The sequence below is a fragment of the Leptonotus elevatus genome, chromosome 1 (assembly GCF_054856555.1).
Source record: "Leptonotus elevatus isolate MCC_2025b chromosome 1, RoL_Lele_1.0, whole genome shotgun sequence".
In the NCBI taxonomy this organism is placed as follows: Eukaryota; Metazoa; Chordata; class Actinopteri; order Syngnathiformes; family Syngnathidae; genus Leptonotus; species Leptonotus elevatus.
In genome coordinates, this window is record NC_141239.1 from 2497874 (window position 1) to 2518827 (window position 20954).

The window sequence follows — 20954 nt, forward strand, 5'->3', positions numbered from 1 at the left end:
TGGACTTATCCTGGAATTTCCGGATGATAACACCTACTGCTGATCTGTCTCCAGTGTCACCTCACAGTGCCCGCTTGTTGAACAATGCCCTGTGGCATGCGCCACTGCCAACATCTACTGAGAAAGAGTGGATATTGACTCCAGTGATTGGCTCGAATCTAAGCACTTCTGAGTTCTCTGGTCACCTTGGGTTCGTAACCTCAGATCTTATGATATGGTAACTGATTGTATGCATTGCACTCTGTACTATGACAGATCAGGGGATGAGATCTATAGCGAGGCATTTCAGAAAATTGAAAACAACATATGGGAATTTAAAATATGATGAATGGCAAAATGTATTTAAATCCCAATTGCTCTATTTGCCGTCACTTGATGTTTATTGGATTTAGTCTAATACATTTTTACCCACTTTCGTTTTGGAGCACCAGCTTCTGGATTGGCACCATGGAAGTAAAACAACCAACAGCAATTTTGCTGGTTATATATATATATATATATATATATATATATATATATATATATATATATATATATATAAAAAAAAATTAACATCGCTGTGGTCCATGGATCCCACTGATGTTGATCTCGGTAACGTCTCACCTATTGTGTTTCCCCAATACTCTGTAAAAGAGGCTGGGATGATTAGCATTTCGGAAACAATTGACGGTTTGCTCAAAGCAGGAGTGTTGTGTGAAAATTTCGGCTCTGATTATAACACGCCTATTTCACCCGTTGAGAAGAAAGATATTGGAAAGTTTCTTGTGATTTATGACCTGCAAGAGATTAATGCGGCTGTCTTAACTCCTACTTTTTCTGACCCGAAGTCCTCACTCTGCATTGTCTCAAATTGCATCAGCCCACACTCATTTCACTTGCATTGACATGGCTAAGGCTCTCTTTTTCATTACAATCGCCTGCCTCAAAGGCTTTGTCTCTTTAACGACTGTCTTCGACAGTTGCTGTCTTCATTTGAACTACCCCCTGTTGTTCCTGGTGCTTACTGACAGCTGCATCTGACACTTCTTATCTTGGAGCCACGATGTCTCTGCTCTTCATCTCCTTGAAACAGCATCTTTCCACTGCTACAGCTTTTGTGATTCCTGATTACAGTCAAATGTTCTATCTTGACGTGTCTGAAAAGGTCAGCAGTGATTCTGCTGCTCTTTATCAGAAGAGGGAAGGGGGAAGTCGACAAGTTTGTCTGTATGCATCAACTCCACTGGAAAAATATGCACACATGACAGTTCATGTTGAATTAAAAGAATGGAAACGAATTAGCAATCGAACAGCAAAAAAAGGTTGCGGGGTACCAACCTACACTCCAACTAACTGTAAGTGAGTCTGAATGTGATAATCCACAGGAGGTGATCAAGCTGTGACAGAAAAAAGTAAGTCCAGAGGGGGACAAAAATATGAAGCATATGGCGGACAGAAGGTAAATATATTCCATCTCAGAAACAATTGAAAAATCTAATTTCTGGAGCCCATGGAATATGCCATTTAGGTGTGGAAGAAACATTGAAACAATTACACACTTGGTCCTTTCATGAGACAAATTGTTAAATTGTTGTGTTTGCAAAGGGTATAATGGTATGCATACATCTGAACCTCCCCAGGGCACTCACGGTCCGGCCAGACGTGACAGCTCTGGGGTCAGATGTTTTTTGATGGATTTCACTGACGTGATAAAACCAGTGTCAGGATACAGATATTTGCTGTTAATAGTGGATTCCTTTTCAGGATGGCCAGAGGCATATTCATGCAAATCTAAAACAGTAAATATCATGGTAAAACATTTGATTAATCACATACCATCACATGGGTTTCCTAGAAAAATTTGATCAGACAATGGAACCCATTTCAAAAACAAACATCTACAAGCGGTAGAAAAGGCATTGGGATTAAAACACATTTGGTTCAGTGTATTATCCCCAATCCCAAGGACAGATTGAGCGAATTAATATAAATATTAAAGAAAAATATAAATATTAAAGAAAATTGGCTAAAGCATTGGCCTCATCAAATTTTAATTGGTTACAAGCTCTTCCTGTTGCATTAATGAATATGCGAATGTCACTTAACTCAGCCAAAGGCTGGACTCTGTTTGAATGTCACACCAACAGACCTTTTCTGGCTCCAACAGCTACATTGGAAGGGACGCACGTTCCGGAACCTCCAGAACTCAAACAACTAATATTTACTAACTCCAAGCTAACAAAAAAACAACCAGATGCTCCTTCAAAAATAATTGATTGTGATTTAATGCACCACACACACACACACTTGTATATACACTGGGTGGGGTCACATTCACGGTTTAGGGGTAGAGTTCGCCAGTCGGCGAGCTGGCGGACTCAGTAACAGGGGTTAACTTTCACAAAGAACGCTGGGGTGACGACCGGGGCCTTCCCCCGCTGGGCCTGGGTTTCGGGGGTGTCGGCCGCCCTCCGGTGCCCCCATCTCCCCCTTCTGCCCCCGGTGTTCCGTCCCTCCGGCGGGGGGTGGGGTGGGCGCGGCTGCCCTCTCCGCTCCGCTGTCCGGCCCCTCTTCGGCGCCGGTGCCTGGGTGCGGGTGGTCCCCGGGGGCTGAGGGGCGGGGGCTGCCGGTTGGTCGGGGTGGGGTCGGGGGGGTGGTGGTGGGGGTTGCGGGGTGGGGGGTGCTGGGGTGCTGGGGGTGTCTGGGGGATTGGGGACCTGGGGGCGGCTGGGGCTGGGTTGGGGTGGGTGGCGTGGGTGGATGGGGGGCGGGGGGTCGTGGGGGTGCGGGGGTTGGGGGCCGGTGGGGTGCCTGGCGGGCCTGCAGTGCCCCGTCCTGCTGCGTTGGGTCGGGGGCGCGGGCCGTGTTGGGGTGGGGGGCGCTCCTGCTCCTGGGTTTGCTCTCCGGCCGGTGGCCCTGGCGGGGCCCGGGGGTCGTCCTTTGGCGCTGCCGCGGCCTGGGGGGCCCTGAGGTGTTGCGCTTGCTCTGTTCCGGCGGGGGTTTGACGGCTCCCCTCTTTGGTGGAGATTTTCATGCATGCCAGATCCACCACACCAGCATCTACCGAAACTCAGACACAATCTGTTTCCTCCTCAGGTCATTGAATCGGTGGAGGCTGGTGTCTGTGGATCTCACTCGGCTTCGTCTGTCCTTCCTTCCTTTTCTCGGTCTCTCCTTCGGTCTCTTGAGGCCTCCCTGATTTTATGTTTTTTGGATTTGTTGGGGTCTGGATGTTTCTTGGGTTGGGGAGGAGTTCTGGTGGGTGGTGTCTGGTCGGTGCTGGATTTCACCTTTCTTGGTTTTCTTTGGTCCCCTCGGGTCTCCTGACGGCGGTGTTCGGTTTAGGTGAACGGTATGAGATTTTTTCTAATAGGTTTTTGGTGAGCTAACAAATACACGCACGCATGCACGCACGCACACACGCACGCACGCACATACACATTCTCACCCACACACACAAAAAAAATAAAAAAATTAAAAAAATAAAAAGCAATGATGATGACATTTCCGAATGAACAATACTGAGCTCTTTATAGAAAAAAATAAAATAATAATAATAATAATAATAATAATTGATTGTGAATATGTATGGTTAAAAGTGATTTAATGAAAATGATCTGAGCCCAGGTGGACTAGACCCCACAAGGTAATGGAGAGGACATCTCCTTCAGTTCGCCTGCACGGAAAAGGGGACACGTGGTTCCACATCTCATCTACACAACCCGCCAGATCCGCCCCAGGCTCAGCGATCCCACCACCCGATGACGACCGGAAAACCCAGGCTCAGCGATCCCACCACCCGACCGGAAAACCACGTCTACTGATCCAGTGTCCAGCTGCCCCTATTGCGGACATCATTCAATAAAGAACATCATCTCGAGATGGCTTCAAAGTGGGAACGAATCTCCATCTGCTGCTGCATGCTCATATTAACTTTTATGCCAATCTGGTATCTCTGGAAGCCCTTCAGTACAACTTTGAACATAACCACAACACATCATATTAAGCAAAGTATTGATTCTCCACAAACTCCCTGGCACCTCATTCGAAAGGAGGACATCTCTTAACTCTTTGACCGCCATAAATGTTATAAAACGTTTAGTAAAAACCTACGGAGGGGCGCCGAGGATGTTAAAAGACGTTCACTATGTTTTTTTGTTTTTTTGGGTTTTTTTGGAAACGGGTGGAGGAAAGCCTTGGGCAGCTGTGTATCAAGTATCAAGCAGATCTAGTTAGTTTAATGACTCGTTTTGGCCCCTAGATGGCAGCGATGACTTTCTTTGCACAAGGTTGGGTGGGCCGCTCACCGTGGGCGTCAGTATAAGACGTGAGGCGGAGCTAGAGTGTTGAGGGGACAATGGCTGATGATGCAACAATGGCTGATGAAGCAACAATGGCGACCGGTTGCAAGCAGCTCACGCTTGAGCATTTTTTTCAAAGACGGAAAGCATCGATCAATACTAAAAAGCGCATTGATGTCGACGATGATGATGACTCAAAGTTGGAAGCCTTGACGCGACCGTTATGATCACGTAGTAAGCCTCACCGGCTAGCGCTGCTAACGCCGGAAAACGCGCAGCACAACCGACCGGGTACTTCTGCACAAGCGGACATTCGATCGGGCGACGGAAAGTAGTCGAAAAGCATTGACCAATGCACATTGATGATGATGATGATGGTGAATCCCGAGGTTGACGCCACAGTTGGACGCGGCCTTTATTCTCACGTCATAAAGCCTCACCGGCTAGCGCTGCTAACGCCGGAGCTGCACAAGCGGACATTCGATCGGACAATGAAGAGTACTCCGAGTCCAATGCATATTCATCGGAGGAGCGGGTACAGTCTGATCACGGAGAAGACACTGGTTCTGGACTACGATGCCACCATGAATGGAGTGGATAAGATGGATCAGAACATCTCTTACCACCCAGTATAGCAACTGAAGGACACGAGGAAGCCAGACGTAACACCACCGTAACGTAACCATAGCATGATCCTGATATTAGACTTTATGGCAACACACACTGCAGTATATACTTGCTATTCCCCGGAAAAAACGGCCTGCAAGAAAGTGTAGCTTCTGCACGCGAAGAGGCAATCGAAAAACTGTCGTTGAAACATCCAACATAATTGTAAATAGTACCACAGTTGCACACATTTGTAAATAGTTTAGTCAAATTGTTACACTGTTGAATGTAAATAAACATATTTTGCTATCAAAAAACACTTTTTCATTCTTGGTGGTAGTGTTTTATAGAAGTAAAGCACTATTTAGGTGTTTGTGGCATCATTCATGGACAAAAAGAAGTGTAAAATTCACTAGCGTGCATGAAATAATATCGTTTCACTAAAAACTTGATTTCTCCGTATTTTGGTCCAAAACAAGCGCATTTGAGTGAAACTAACCATTTTCTATTGTTGATTACTAAAGAAAGGAATAAGGTAGAAACAAACTTGAAAGTTCAATCTTTCATTTGGTAGTATGTGTGTTTCCATAGTCCAAACAGAACATTTTCTGTGGACCTTGAAAGATCAGTCAAAATGCTTAAATCGGCTGGCACTGACAGCATCCCTTTTCTGAAAATGTCTGGCAGTCAAAGAGTTAACTATCAACATGTGATACACATATGCTTATTCCACTGAAAAATATTTAAATGAATCACATTGTTCTTTAATGCTACATAACTGCTAAACAACTTTCTCTCACCGATAAAGGGATGTTTCATTGTTGCGTGCTTTTGCTTCTTATGCTAATGATAATGTCCAATCTTGCCCCACAACCCTTGCTTAATGTTGCGCCAGCCGTCTGCGACCATGACGCCGCTAATACCTTTTTCTCTGAAATGTTTATCTGCTTGTGTCGGACTCTTTTGAGTCCGAATGAGGGAATGTCGACAGTCTTCTGCCCAGATTTAATTATAACTGTTTGATTTTAGTTATAACTGTTTGATTTTTAGTTATAACTGCTTTAATTTCCTCAGCAAAGCTTGATGAGTGTAATAATGTGATGGAATGTTTGAAGATTCTTCCTTCCTTTTCACACGCAATTAGCCATCTGTTTGGGGGAACAAAATGTGTTAAAAAGGATTCCTTTGTAAAGTTTTATTTGCTCCAAGGTGCCAGTTTGTCTGAGACCTACTATATTTCCACATCAATCGGCCATCTGTCAATGTGTATTGAGTGCTGTCTATCTTGGGAGAGGGTCTAGGGGTGGGGCTTAAGGGCAGCACTGGTGAGAAAGGAGAAAGGGCAGAGGGGAGGGGTTTGGGGGGACCGCTATGCTGAAAGTATAAGACGACTGCAAGTGGGAGGGATCGAGCACACTGGCAAGGGGAACTGCAGCGTTTTGTCTGTAACTTGTCTGTGTCCAGAAATTTCTGTAAAATAAATCCTTCGAAGGACCTGTGCACCGATCTCCAGTCTGTATTCAGAAATTCAACATAATAGGACGAACACGCGGAAAACTTAAGGAGCGTTTACTAACACACTCTTCTGGGGGGGACGGGAACGTTGCTGGGATTCGCCAACCTGATTGACAACCATATTACTACAAGCAAGCAACACTGGACAATACACACATGATGCATTAGTAAAAGTGGCACGGTGGATGCCAACTACGGTGCAAGGTCAAGCACAGAATGTATTAATTTGGGAAAAACAAGTGCAGTTTCGAGAAAGTGTAAACAACTCCACTGATGAGGTATTGCAAAATATGACTGATTGGATGAATTGGACTGCGTGTTCATTGCAATACATACATGCCAAAGTACAAAAAAATCGATTTAAATAATTCCGAAAGTATCATTCTCTGGCTGCCTCTAGGATGTCTACCTGTGGACATGGAACAATCAAACTTATCGGTTAACCAATTTCCCTGATGCCACAGCTCTCACCTTGATCCAGTTGGAGGTGTTGAATGACAACCGTTTGGGTATTGTTAGAGTAGACAATATTAAGTATTGTACTCTTTGCGTGTTCAATTAACTGAATGGTGAGATTCTGGTGAAGAAGTCCCTTTGCAAAGGTAAATAATTATCAGAAGCTTCTGAGGACAAAAAGCTGATGACACTGAAGCCGTGTTCTATCAGGTTGTCTGTCTCGTCCCCCGTGGGGCATCAATACTTATTCAGAAAAGTGGGAGACTAGAAGTCTCCTCCCATCAGCCCACAACACACCCGGCCACAACTCAGTATAAACAAGAGAATCCCCCTTCTCCTTCCATCAGCAAGTTCAGCAAGTTCCCATAGCTATAAATCAGATTAGAGAAAAACAATCATACATCAGCCTGTCTCTTTCGGAAGAGACAGGCACCAGACACACACTCCCTTATTTTCTCAGGAGTGTGAGACACATAAGAATGCTATTCATTGAGCCATACTGAGTTAACTAAATCCAAAAAGGCTAAAATATAAATTGAAACTGAAAAACAATGTTAATAACTTAACAGTATCTCCTTGGAGAAGTACAGTTGCGCACTGAGCGACTAAGGTGCTAAAACAGATGGTGAAAGACCACCGTCATAACATTACTAAATTAATGACAGTGGTAGCCAGGGAACAGGTACTTGCAGTGGCAAAGACGGTGGAACAATCATCGGCGTCGCACAGGTATGATATATTCACAGGATTATCACCCTTTGTACGAAAGGTAACGACTCCTCCATTGATTGTATTTATTGTGGTATTATGTGCGATATCTTTACTCAATGTATGTACTTGCTTCTATGTAAAACAGGTCAAACGCGCCATGGATGACAAATTAACTAGAACACTTTTGGAATAAGGGGACGATATTTTGTAATAACATGGATGGATAATATCTATGGGAAACAAACACTTTCCATACTGGTCAATTATGGGAGGGTCATTAAACGACAAAACTATAACAGGGGTATGGGTCTATAATGAACCCATTTTTGATTTGGACAAATGTGCTAGGACCAATGCGTTATCTGAAAATATTTTGAGGTTTCATGAGTCCAGGGGGTGGGTGGAATGAAGGGAAAATAACAATGGTTTGATATGTCCTCATGTAACCTCTTATATAAGGATATGTTGTTGTCCTGAACTGTTGTACGAATCCAGGTGCCCAACAATTTGTAAATAAAGGGCGGAATCAGCCTGGGAGTGAATACCTTGTTTATACTACAGCCTTCCCTGCTTCGCAAACATGTTTTCAAGAGTTTCTGGGAGAGGGCTTGGACAGCCCGGTTTCTCACGCTCACAACTTTTTGCTAACGAATAAAAGACGGAGCGGCACACGGTCCGGACGGAGTCCGCTGTGGAACACGTACGATTGCCCAGCCGTTGTTGCAGCTCGCTTCACCCGGACCGTAGGCTCCCCGGTCTAGTGTCAAGGTAAGCGCTGATGATGATCATATTATGCTGCTTAACGTTCTAGTGTATTGATTGCTGTTTGCGGGGAATAAAAGGTACAATCATTCGAGCAAAGCACAGGCATTGATGACTGTCTGCGGGGAATAAAACTTACAATTATTCTAGCACAGTATAAAAGTGTTTATTGCTGTTTGCGGGTAATAAAAGGCACAGTTATTCTAGCAAAGCATATTGTGATGTCTCCTCTCCTGATCTGAAGCCAGCCATTTATGCATTCATATATTCTATTGTGTGTGTGTGTGTTATGAATAAAGTTTTGATTGATTGATTGCTTGAAGGATATATCATATTCTATATATAACAAATGTAACTTTCAGGCACGATATGTGTGGTGCATTAACATGGCTTTGTGGCTACAAGATGCGGCTTCTGCTTTTAAGCTTAGCACATAGAGTCAAGTTAACGTATTCAAATTGTATTTTGTTGTTGTTGTAAAACTCACTTCAAAGAGTTATTCACATTTGATCATATGTTATCAATTGAAAACGTATTGATGTGTGAAAACGTAGTATGCACTTAAGTTACAATAACATAATGGCTGGAATTATTTTACTGTGTACAGTAATGAGGACTGCATTTTGATATTTTTAACGCTATATAGTAGTCCTAGTGCTAAGCAAGGGAGAGTAAGAAGTGTACAAACCTGCTGTGTGTAGCACAAGTCGAGGCTCCTCGTAAACATCGTCCAGCTGTTGAAGATGTTGCTCGTTCTCTTCTTCTCCTCCAAAGAATTCCTCCTCGTACTTTGGTGCCGTTTTTGCAAACATTTTAGCACAATAATGCCAACAAAGTCACACTTGATCTCTTCTAGACGACGTGTTATGTGCTTCTCTTTGCTAGCAGCTAGCGAGCTAAGATGAGCTAAGCTAAGCTAAGTAGGGCGAGAAGCATCAACGCGCACCGAAACGAGTTCATTCACACGATGAGATTTGATCAATGGTGTCGTAGTCCATCAAAGTAGGGATTAACGTCCTGTTTGGAGGTTGTAGTCGGTTCAGCACGGAATCGAAAAGAATGATTTAGCGGAGGGCGTCTGGTTACGTGAAGAAACGAAAGTAGACCTGCGTCGGAAGTCAGGCAGGCCACGCCCCCGCTGCGATATGATTGGCTGCTGGAGATTGTCGGCTTGGGAGCAAGCACTGTCATCAAGTCAGCAACAGATGTCGCCATTTTTGCTGCAGTTACAAAGACATAAAACTGCGAGGTCTCATTTCTCCCTTTTTCAGTCTGTTGTTCCCGATATGTAAAGTTTAAATTGGATTTATTGTGGTGAATGTGCAGATTAAAAATTTGCCATCAAGATGAACAAGCATTTTGAGGTACCATAAACTGAACATTTATTATCAGGGATGCGATTTAACCATCAAATGTTATGAGTTTAATTTATTGCTCTAGTACTGGCATTAGCTAGTAGCAAACATTTGATGCAGTATCTGATATATTACTGATATACGCAATATTTGTACTTTTGGCCAGTTTTGTCATCTGTGGCTTTCACAAATTCCTGCTGCAAGGTTTGAATGCAACACTTACCTTCTAATAAAGGTTAGTGATGACACGCCATTGCACTTCGAGTCGAGCACACTTATCATATCTTACGCTCCCCTAATGCTCAGAAGTACAAATGTATTGCATTTGCATTGTACTGCCGGTTTACGTAACGTGATCACTTTTATTCTAATCCAATCCGCTTTGTCTATAGCACATTTTATAAACAAGTGTTTCCAAAGTGCTGCACATTGAGATCCACATACTATCATACATACACATGAAATCTAGTAAAAACCAACATTTTTTTTTTTTAAACAGCCAATAAATTACTAAAATACAATAAGTAAAATAAAGGAATAAATACAATAAAAAATATATTTAAACCCCCCCAAAAATAATAATAAAAATGAAATAATAATCAAATTAAATAAAAAAAACACGCGGACCACACAATTCATGCTGAACTAAAAGCCAAGGAATAAAAGTGGGTCTTAAGCCGAGACTTAAAACACTCCGAACGTGGCCATACTGCACATCTGGCTTTGTGTGTCCCTGAAGGTATTTTCCTCGCTAATTTGGGAAAATGGCAAGGTGGCTTTTTCTTCTATATTTTATTTCTATTTCATACACAAGGCAACTCAATGTGCTTCACATAAGCAAATACACAACACCTACAAACGTCAACAAACACAACCGTTAACGACATTCGGAAGCAAAGCAGAGAAAACAAAAGTAGCTTACAATATTACTAAAGCATACATTGGCGTTTAAACACATTAAAAGAAAACTTTAAAAACATTTCATATTCATAGTTTATAGTTTGAGTAGCTTTGAAAGCATTACGTTTACACTTTTAAGTAAAGCTGGAGTTAATTCTTCTTAAGTCTTCTGAAACCCTCATATCTATGAACGTAATGAACGTGAATACTTTTGACAGGGCCAGGCAGCTTTGAATAGTGTTTTGTCCTTGAAAAATAAAATCTCCACTTTAAAAAAACTGCATTGTATGTTTATTTGGATTATCTTTGATTTTGACATTTGTTTGATGATTTTAATCATTCAAGTGGGCAAACTGTGCATTAAAAGTGAGAATTTGAGAGGAGGGCAAATACTTTTTCACTGCAAAAGATATCCGACATGATTTGAGGTCATTGTCGTAGCCGCTGACACTTGGAACTGGAGCAATGTTCAAGATAAACGCAATATTAACCTGAATGCCGTCTTTAGACTAGTGGAGGCACATACAACATATTGTCAAAAACATTTTGGGTTGACTTCCCCATTAAGTTTTGTTGCTGCAAAATTTTGGGTTCTGGGGGGCTCCATGCAAGATATCAGCTCGTGGGGTCTCAATCAATATGAAAAAGGTCGAGATCAGCGAAGGACGACACGAGAGGAGCTGGTTAATGATCTCCCTCAACAAAATGCTCACCCCCCCCATGTCATTCTTTCAATTTTTTTCTGATATTCTGTCTATCACTGTTAAAATAAAGTTGCCATAAAAATCAAAGACTTATTAATTTCTAAGTCTGAACATTTTTTAAATAAGCAGGATCACTTATTTCCTCCCTCTCTATTTTATTCAAAATCATTTACACTTTTACAGCACACCAGACTCACTCCCTTCATCTTTTTAAGCTTTAAAGATCGCTGCTTTTCTCACCAGCACACTTGTGTGTCTCAACAAGCTTTTTACTAGAGAATCTTTTAGCACAAACACTGCAACTAAATGGTTTCTTCCCAGCATGTGTTCTTGAGTGGCTTTTTAAAGTTCCCTTTACAGAGAAGCTTTTACCACAGTCTGGGCAGGAAAAAGGTTTTTCTCCAGTGTGGGTTCTTGTGTGTACTGTTAAAGCGGACTTCTGAGAGAAGCTTTTGCTGCAGTCTGGGCAGGAAAAAGGTTTTTCTCCAGTGTGGGTTATTTTGTGTATTTTTAAATTTCCCTTGTCAGAGAAGCTTTGGCCACAGTCTGGGCAGGAAAAAGCTTTTTCTCCAGTGTGGGTTCTTGTGTGTACTGTTAAAGTGGACTTCTGAGAGAAGCTTTTGCTGCAGTCTGGGCAGGAAAAAGGTTTTTCTCCAGTGTGGGTTATTTTGTGTATTTTTAAATTTCCCTTGTGAGAGAAGCTTTTGCCACAGTCTGAGCAGGAAAAAGGTTTCTCTCCAGTGTGTATTATTTTGTGTATTGTTAAATGTCCCTTGTTAGAGAAGCTTTTGCCACAGTCTGGGCAGGCAAAAGCTTTTTCTCCAGTGTGGGTTATTTTGTGTTTTGTTAAAGTTCCCTTGTCAGAGAAGCTTTTGCCACAGTCTGGGCAGGAAAAAGGTTTTTCTCCAGTGTGGGTTCTTGTGTGTTTTGTTAAATCTGACTTTCGTGAGAAGTGTTTGCCACAGTCTGGGCAGAAAAAAGGTTTTTCTCCAGTGTGGGTTCTTGTGTGTACTGTTAAAGCGGACTTCTGAGAGAAGCTTTTGCTGCAGTCTGGGCAGGAAAAAGGTTTTTCTCCAGTGTGTGTTCTTTTGTGTATTTTTAAATTTCCCTTCAGAGAGAAGCTTTTGCCACAGTCTGGGCAGCTAAAAGCTTTTTCTCCAGTGTGGGTTATTTTGTGTACTGTTAAAGCGGACATCTGAGAGAAGCTTTTGCTGCAGTCTGGGCAGGAAAAAGGTTTCTCTCCAGTGTGGGTGATTTTGTGATTTCTTAAAGTTCTCTTGTCAGAGAAGCTTTTGCCACAGTCTGGGCAGGAAAAAGGTTTCTCTCCAGTGTGTGTTATTTTGTGTATTGTTAAAGTTCTCTTGTCATAGAAGCTTTTGCCACAGTCTGAGCAGGAAAAAAGGTTTCTCTCCAGTGTGTGTTATTTTGTGTATTGTTAAAGTTCTCTTGTCATAGAAGCTTTTGCCACAGTCTGAGCAGGAAAAAGGTTTTTCTCCTGTGTGTTTTCTCAGGTGAACTTTCAAATTTGCTTTTGAACTGAATGTTTTCGCACACTGAGAACATTTGCAGCGGTTGTTGTCAGCATGATCACCTTTAGCGTATTCATCATCGTCAGTGTCAGCAGACTGTGACCTTATGTCATCACTTTGTGCTAGTGATGATCCCCATTGGTCTGCATCACCTTCTGTCTCCATGTGTTGAGGAGTTGAGCTGCTGCTTGGAGGCTCCGCCCCTCTGTCCTCCTCACTCTCACCCATGACTTCATCTTTACTCTTAAAAGGGGCAAAGGTCAGTGGTGTCTTGGTGACATCATCCTCAGACTCCTCCTCTTTGACGAAAAGGGGCTTTTCTTCCTCTTTGATGTAAGGATGCTCTTCTTCCTCCTGTTTCACATGAGGAGACTTCACCACCTGTTCCTCAGGACGAAGATATTTCTCACCAACGTCTGCGGGACACAAGAAGGCAAACATACATTTGGTCTAGTAAAGTCAAATCTCAAGCGCGCCTTGATGTTGTGTATTATTGTTTCTAACCGGCCGCTAAGCGGTCTCGGCGAAACGGCCTAAATGTGCACATTTGTTTTATTCATAACCGCTTGTAAATATCTAGAAGCATTCACGGCAAATGTGAGACATTGCACGCCAAAATAACGTTTGTGGGAGATTTGCCGGTTACGGCAAAAATAACCGTTGCCTAAACAATCACAAACTAACGCTACAACATAGTCTCTGTAGTAACGTTATGCGACTTTTCCTTATGGTAAAACGTTATGCCACTTTTCCACATATTGAAATAGTTCTCAAATGTGTAAGAGACATGTCTGTATTTTTCTTTTCTTCTGCTGCCATGGCCAGTCGCTGCCATTCACAACATTAGCACATGGCTACTGTTAACATTGTTAACATTTTTTACTGTTTCAATTGATATTTTAACCGTTTTGAATTTAGTTATAGCTGTGTAGTAATAAGAAAACAGTTAATTCAAATGTTATTCGATGTATAGTGTCTTTGTTCCATTCCCTGGGAAAGGAATGTCTAATAAGGTTTCTGTTCTTATCTAAAGGAGTATATGTTTGAAAGTGCAAGCAGAGTTTCTGTCCATAAATTATCCGGTCCAAGAAGTGCCGGGACCAATTATTTTCCTACATCTGGAGTGGACTAAGATACGAGCTGAAGATTTATTATCTGTTTTTGTATTTCACTCTTCCCACAAGGACAGGAGACAGGAGGGGGAGACTATTTTCTGTAAACACTGTTTTTGTATAAGTTGGGATGAGCCCATTTAGGAACCGATGCTGATTCAGTAAGGATCCTTCATGGCATCAGAAATTTCTGAATAAAAATCTCTTGCAAGAAAACCTCTTCACCGATCTCAACTTTGAGTTTTATTTTAACACGCAAGAAAACAAAGAACGTTTTCTATCACTACCATGACAGAAACCACTGCCCCTTCGAGAGAGAAGGGTGTGGCTTAGACATGGCCTGGTGCAGCTATTTACATAAAAGTGACACAACCTTAAAACAGGCTGTTTTGAACAGAGCGTTTTTTTGGCTGATTGAGGGACAGCAAAAATATTAGATCCAAAGTCAATTTTGATGAATGCATGTCACAGAAATGTCTTTTACACATTTAAGAAGTATTTTAGAATGTTGAAAGAATAATATGAGACCCTTAAAAGCAACCCTTCTAACCCTGGTTATAAGTCTGCACTTCTTCACGTAATCATGACATGTCGCTAGCAGAGAATGCTAGTAGTAGCACGAAAACAAAACGCCGAAGTTGGAAGCGTTGACGCGCGACGATGGTCACGTCATAAAGCCTCACCGGCTAGCGATGCTAACGCTGGAAAACGCGGAGCACAACCGGACGATAGAGAGTACCCCGAGTCCAATGCATATTCATCGGAAGAGCGGGTGAAAAAAACACAACGGCCTATCTTTAGACCTTATGTCATTACTTTGTGCTTGCGGTGGTCGCCAGTGGTTTGCATCACCTTCTGTCGTCATGTGTTGAGGAGTTGAGTTGCTGCTTGGAAGCTCCGCCTCTCTGTCCTCCTCACTCTCACCCATGACTTCATCTTTACTCTTAAAAGGGGCAAAGGTCAGTGGTGTCTTGGTGACATCATCCTCAGACTCCTCCTCTTTGACGAAAAGGGGCTTTTCTTCCTCTTTGATGTAAGGATGCTCTTCTTCCTCCTGTTTCACATGAGGAGACTTCACCACCTGTTCCCCAGGACGAAGACATTTCTCACCAACGTCTGCGGGACACAAGAAGACAAACATACATTTGGTCGAGTTAAGTCAAATCTCTAGCGCGCCTTGATGTTGTGTATTATTGTTTCTAACCGGCCGCTAAGTGGTCTCGACGAAACGGCCTAAATGTACACATTTGTTTTATTCATAACCGCTTGTAAATGTCTACAAGCATTCACGGCAAATCTGAGTGAGACATTGCACGCCAAAATAACGTTTGTGGGAGATTTGCCGGTTACGGCAAAAATAACCGTTGCCTAAACAATCACAAACTAACGCTACAACATAGTCTCTGTAGTAACGTTATGCGACTTTTCCTTATGGTAAAACGTTATGCCACTTTTCCACATATTTAAATAGTTCTCAAATGTGTAAGAGACATGTCTGTATTTTTCTTTTCTTCTGCTGCCATGGCCAGTCGCTTCCATTCACAACATTAGCACATGGCTACTGTAAACATTGTTAACATTTTTTACTGTTTCAATTGATATTTTAACCGTTTTGAATTTAGTTATAGCTGTGTAGTAATAAGAAAACAGTTAATTAAAATGTTATTCGATGTATAGTGTCTTTGTTCCATTCCCTGGGAAAGGAATGTCTAATAAGGTTTCTGTTCTTATCTAAAGGAGTATATGTTTGAAAGTGCAAGCAGAGTTTCTGTCCATAAATTATCCGGTCCAAGAAGTGCCGGGACCAATTATTTTCCTACATCTGGAGTGGACTAAGATACGAGCTGAAGATTTATTATCTGTTTTTGTATTTCACTCTTCCCACAAGGACAGGAGACAGGAGGGGGAGACTATTTTCTGTAAACACTAATTTTTGTATAAGTTGGGATGAGCCCAGAAGGGGGGCCCATTTAGGAACCGATGCTGATTCAGTAAGGATCCTTCATGGCATCAGAAATTTCTGAATAAAAATCTCTTGCAAGAAAACCTCTTCACCGATCTCAACTTTGAGTTTTATTTTAACACGCAAGAAAACAAAGAACGTTTTCTATCACTACCATGACAGAAACCACTGCCCCTTCGAGAGAGAAGGGTGTGGCTTAGACATGGCCTGGTGCAGCTATTTACATAAAAGTGACACAACCCTAAAACAGGCTGTTTTAAACAGAGCGTTTTTCTTGGCTGATTGAGGGACAGCAAAAATATTAGATCCAAAGTCAATTTTGATGAATGCATGTCACAGACATGTCTTTTACACATTTGGGAAGTATTTTAGAATGTTGAAAGAATAATATGAGACCCTTAAAAGCAACCCTTCCAACCCTGGTTATAAGTCTGCACTTCTTCACGTAATCATGACATGTCGCTAGCAGAGAATGCTAGTAGTAGCACGAAAACAAAACGCCGAAGTTGGAAGCGTTGACGCGCGACGATGGTCACGTCATAAAGCCTCACCGGCTAGCGATGCTAACGCTGGAAAACGCGGAGCACAACCGGACGATGGAGAGTACCCCGAGTCCAATGCATATTCATCGGAGGAGCGGGTGAAAAAAACACATCGGCCTATCTTTAGACCTTATGTCATTACTTTGTGCTTGCGGTGGTCGCCAGTGGTTTGCATCAACTTCTGTCGTCATGTGTTGAGGAGTTGAGTTGCTGCTTGGAAGCTCCGCCCCTCTGTCCTCCTCACACTCACCCTTGACGTCATCTTCACTCTTTAAAGGGGCGAAGATCAGTGGTGACTTGGTGACATCATCCTCAACCTCCTCCTCTTTAACAAAAAGTTTTTTTTTCTCCTCTTTGATGTAAGGATGCTCCTCCTCCTTTTTAACATGAGGAGACTTCACTTCCTGTTCGTCAGGACGAAGATATTCCTCACCGACGTCTGCAAGACACAAGAGGACAAGCGTGAGTTGATGTGTATTATTGTTTCGACAGCAGCACCTTGACTTGGGCCTATCGCACACGGTACGCATCAGAAACCCAAATCGAACCGGACCATTGGGGGGGGGGGGGGGTTCACAATCAGAACTGAATTGACTTTTAAGGCGTGCCAATCTCATCTCTCAAAGCCCAGAGAGTCAATATAATATAATATAATATAATATAATATAATATAATATAATATAATATAATATAATATAATATAATATAATATAATATAATATAATATAATATAATATAATATAATATAATATAATATAATATAATATAATATAATATAATATAATATATCTCCAAATAAATCGAGGTTTTAAACAAATATCCTCCACTTGTCTTACCTGCCCCCCCCCTGTGATTTTATTGTTGACCATTTAAAAAACTACAACTGGCACTTGATACAGTTGCCCCAATGACAACAAAAAACATAGACCCAAGGTCCATGGATCCAAGGAGAAATGAGGAAGTAAAGAACCTTAAACGTAGTTGCAGGGCGGCCGAGAGGAGATAGAAAAAAAAAAATCAGCAAATATTCATTGAGCAACCAAAAAAATCAACAATTATTCTTAAGATTGTGTTTCACAAACGCTCTCCATCTAACCTAGCTGAGCTGGAGCTGTTTTGCAAGGAGGAATGGGCAAACATTTCAGCCTCCCGACGGGACAAACCCCAAAAGACTTGAAGCTGTAATTGCCCTAATTTTCAGGGGGGGATTGTACAACAAGTTTGTTAATAAAATCTACATTTTGTTCCACTTCATGATTGTGTGCTACTTTGTGTTCATCGTTCAGATACAATTTCAATAAATACATTTGTTTTTGTGGTCGTAACGTGGCAAAATGTTGAAAAACGAGTACACTCACGGCGTCCTTTCAGTGCTACAGCCTTCGCTCGCCTTTGGAACAGTCTGCCGGAGGAACTCAGGGCCCCAAAGAACGTTCAAGATTTTAAGAGCAGGCCCAAGACAAGTTTTTTTAAATGTAGATTTTAGTTCATATTAATGTACCTTTCTTTATATTTTAATATAGTTACTATCGCTTTGATCTTGTCTAACTATATATATATATATGTATATATATATACATCAATCTGGAACTTCACTCGGCAGATCCATCTGGGAAAGGAGTGACTTGCTGTACAATACTTCGAGTCGATTGGACGATGATGCATCTTTGCACGCTTGTTTGATCCAATCAAGGCAACGGATGAAAATGTATTCTCATCTTAGGGAGGGGGCGGGAGAAGCACAAACATCTTTACCAGATAAAAATGCACGAAGCGTGAGTAATTCTGCGAGAACAGAATTAATTGCAGCGTCCATTCATCGGTTAGGTTTGTTCCCCCCCGCCATCCGCGCTTATTGGTTTCATCCTGCTCTAAACAACACCTGATTGATCCGACCTAAAAAAATGTTGGCTGCAAGCCTGCAAACGTATCAGCGGGCGCAGTACAAGATGCATCCTCCGGAGTTTGTGAACTCACAAATACCGCGAGAATTCAGCTTGCTGGCACGGTTGCTCTGCCCCGGTAGCATTGGTTAGCTGCAGCTGTTTGGGTGCTGTCCCATGTGGCCCGGGGGAGGGTTGGGCATTCCATCCATACCTCCGCCCTAGTGGTTGTGAGTGGTGTGCTGCTCTCGGTGCAGATGGCTCCCCGAGTGATGTCTCCTCTCCTGATTTGAAGCCAGCCGTTTATGCATTCATATATTCTATTGTGTGTGTGTGTTATGAATAAAGTTTTGATTGATTGAAGGACATATCATATTCTATATATAACAAATGTAACTTTCAGGCACGATATGTGTGGTGCATTAACATGGCTTTGGGGCTACAAGATGCGGCTTCTACTTTTAAACTTAGCACATAGAGTCAAGTTAACGTATTCAAATTGTATTTTGTTGTTGTTGTAAAACTCACTTCAAAGAGTTATTCACCTTTGATCATATGTTATCAATTGAAAACGTATTGATGTGTGAAAACGTAGTATGCACTTAAGTTACAATAACATAATGGCTGGAATTATTTTACTGTGTACAGTAATGAGGACTGCATTTTGATATTTTTAACGCTATATAGTAGTCCTAGTGCTAAGCAAGGGAGAGTAAGAAGTGTACAAACCTGCTGTGTGTAGCACAAGTCGAGGCTCCTCGTAAACATCGTCCAGCTGTTGAAGATGTTGCTCGTTCTCTTCTTCTCCTCCAAAGAATTCCTCCTCGTACTTTGGTGCCGTTTTTGCAAACATTTTAGAATAATGCCAACAAAGTCACACTTGATCTCTTCTTGACCACGTGTTACGTGCTTCTCTTTGCTAGCGGCTAGAGAGCTAAGCTAAGCTAAGCTAAGTAGGGCGAGAAGCATCAACGCGCACCGAAACGAGTTTATTCACACGCTGGGATTTGATCAATGGTGTCGTAGTCCTTCAAAGTAGTGATTAACTTCCAGTTTGGAGGTTGTAGTCGGTTCAGCACGAAATCGAAAAGAATGATTTAGCTGGAGGAAGTCTGGTTACGTGAAGAAACGAAAGTAGATGTTCGTCGGAAGTCAGGCAGGACACGCCCCCGCTGCGATATGATTGGCTGCTGGAGATTGTCGGCTTCAAAGCAAGCACTGTCATCAAGTCATCGACAGATGTCGCCATTTTTGCTGCAGTTAGAAAGACATAAAACTGCGAGGTCTCATTTCTCCCATTTTCAGTGTGTTGTTCCCGATATGTAAAGTTTAAATGCCTGTTTGAATTGGATTTATTGTGGTGAATGTGCAGATTAAAAATTTGCCATCAAGATGAACAAGCATTTTGAGGTACCGTAAACTGAACGTTTATTATCAGGGATGCGATTTAACCATCAAATGTTATGAGTTAAATTTATTGCTCTAGTACTGGCATTAGCTAGTATCAAACATTTGATGCAGTATCTGATATATTACTGATATATGCAATATTTGTACTTTTGGCCAGTTTTGTCATCTGTGGCTTTCACAAATTCCTGCTGCAAGGTTTGAATGCAACACTTACCTTCTAATAAAGGTTAGTGATGACACGCCATTGCACTTCGAGTCGAGCACACTTATCATATCTTACGCTCCCCTAATGCTCAGAAGTACAAATGTATTGCATTTGCATTGTACTGTTTGTTTACTTAATGTGATCATTTTTAAACTAATCCAATCCACTTTATGTCTACAGCACATTTTATAAACAAGTGTTTCCAAAGTGCTGCACATTGAGATCCACATACTATCATACATACACATGAAATCTAGTAAAAACCAACAATAATTTTAAAAAAGTCAATAAGTTACTAAAATACAATAAGTAAAATAAAGGAATAAATACAATAAAAATATATTTAAACCCCCCCAAAAATAAGAATAAAATTAAATAAAAAAACCACGCGGACCACACAATTCATGCTGAACTAAAAGCCAAGGAATAAAAGTGGGTCTTAAGCCGAGACTTAAAAAACTCCGAACGTGGCCATACTGCACATCTGGCTTTGTGTGTCCCTGAAGGTATTTTCCACGCTAATTTGGGAAAATGGCAAGGTGGCTTTTTCTTCTATATTTTATTTCTATTTCATACACAAGGCAACTCAATGTGCTTCACATAAGCAAATACACAACACCTACAAACGTCAACAAACACAACCGTTAACGACATTCGGAAGCAAAGCAGAGAAAACAAAAGTAGCTTACAATATTACTAAAGCATACATTGGCGTTTAAACACATTAAAAGAAAACTTTAAAAACATTTCATATTCATAGTTTATAGTTTGAGTAGCTTTGAAAGCATTACGTTTACACTTTTAAGTAAAGCTGGAGTTGATTCTTCTTAAGTCTTCTGAAACCCTCATATCTATGAACGTAATGAACGTGAATACTTTTGACAGGGCCAGGCAGCTTTGAATAGTGTTTTGTCCTTGAAAAATAAAATCTCCACTTTAAAAAAACTGCATTGCATGTTTATTTGGATTATCTTTGACATTGACATTTGTTTGATGATTTTAATCATTCAAGTGGGGAAAC

The 20954-nt window shown here is 41.6% G+C and overlaps 1 protein-coding gene across 1 annotated transcript; it reads right to left on the minus strand.

Annotated features, from left to right (window-relative positions):
- Positions 1–6780: 6780 nt before the first annotated feature.
- On the minus strand, positions 6781–12618 carry LOC147180320 (uncharacterized). The gene is made up of 2 exons (XM_086081184.1): positions 11585–12618; positions 6781–6810 (listed from the first exon to the last, which is right to left on the minus strand). The coding sequence occupies exons 1-2, from the start codon at positions 12482–12484 to the stop codon at positions 6781–6783; spliced, it is 930 nt and encodes a 309-aa protein (XP_085937310.1). The 5' UTR covers positions 12485–12618.
- Positions 12619–20954: the final 8336 nt, after the last annotated feature.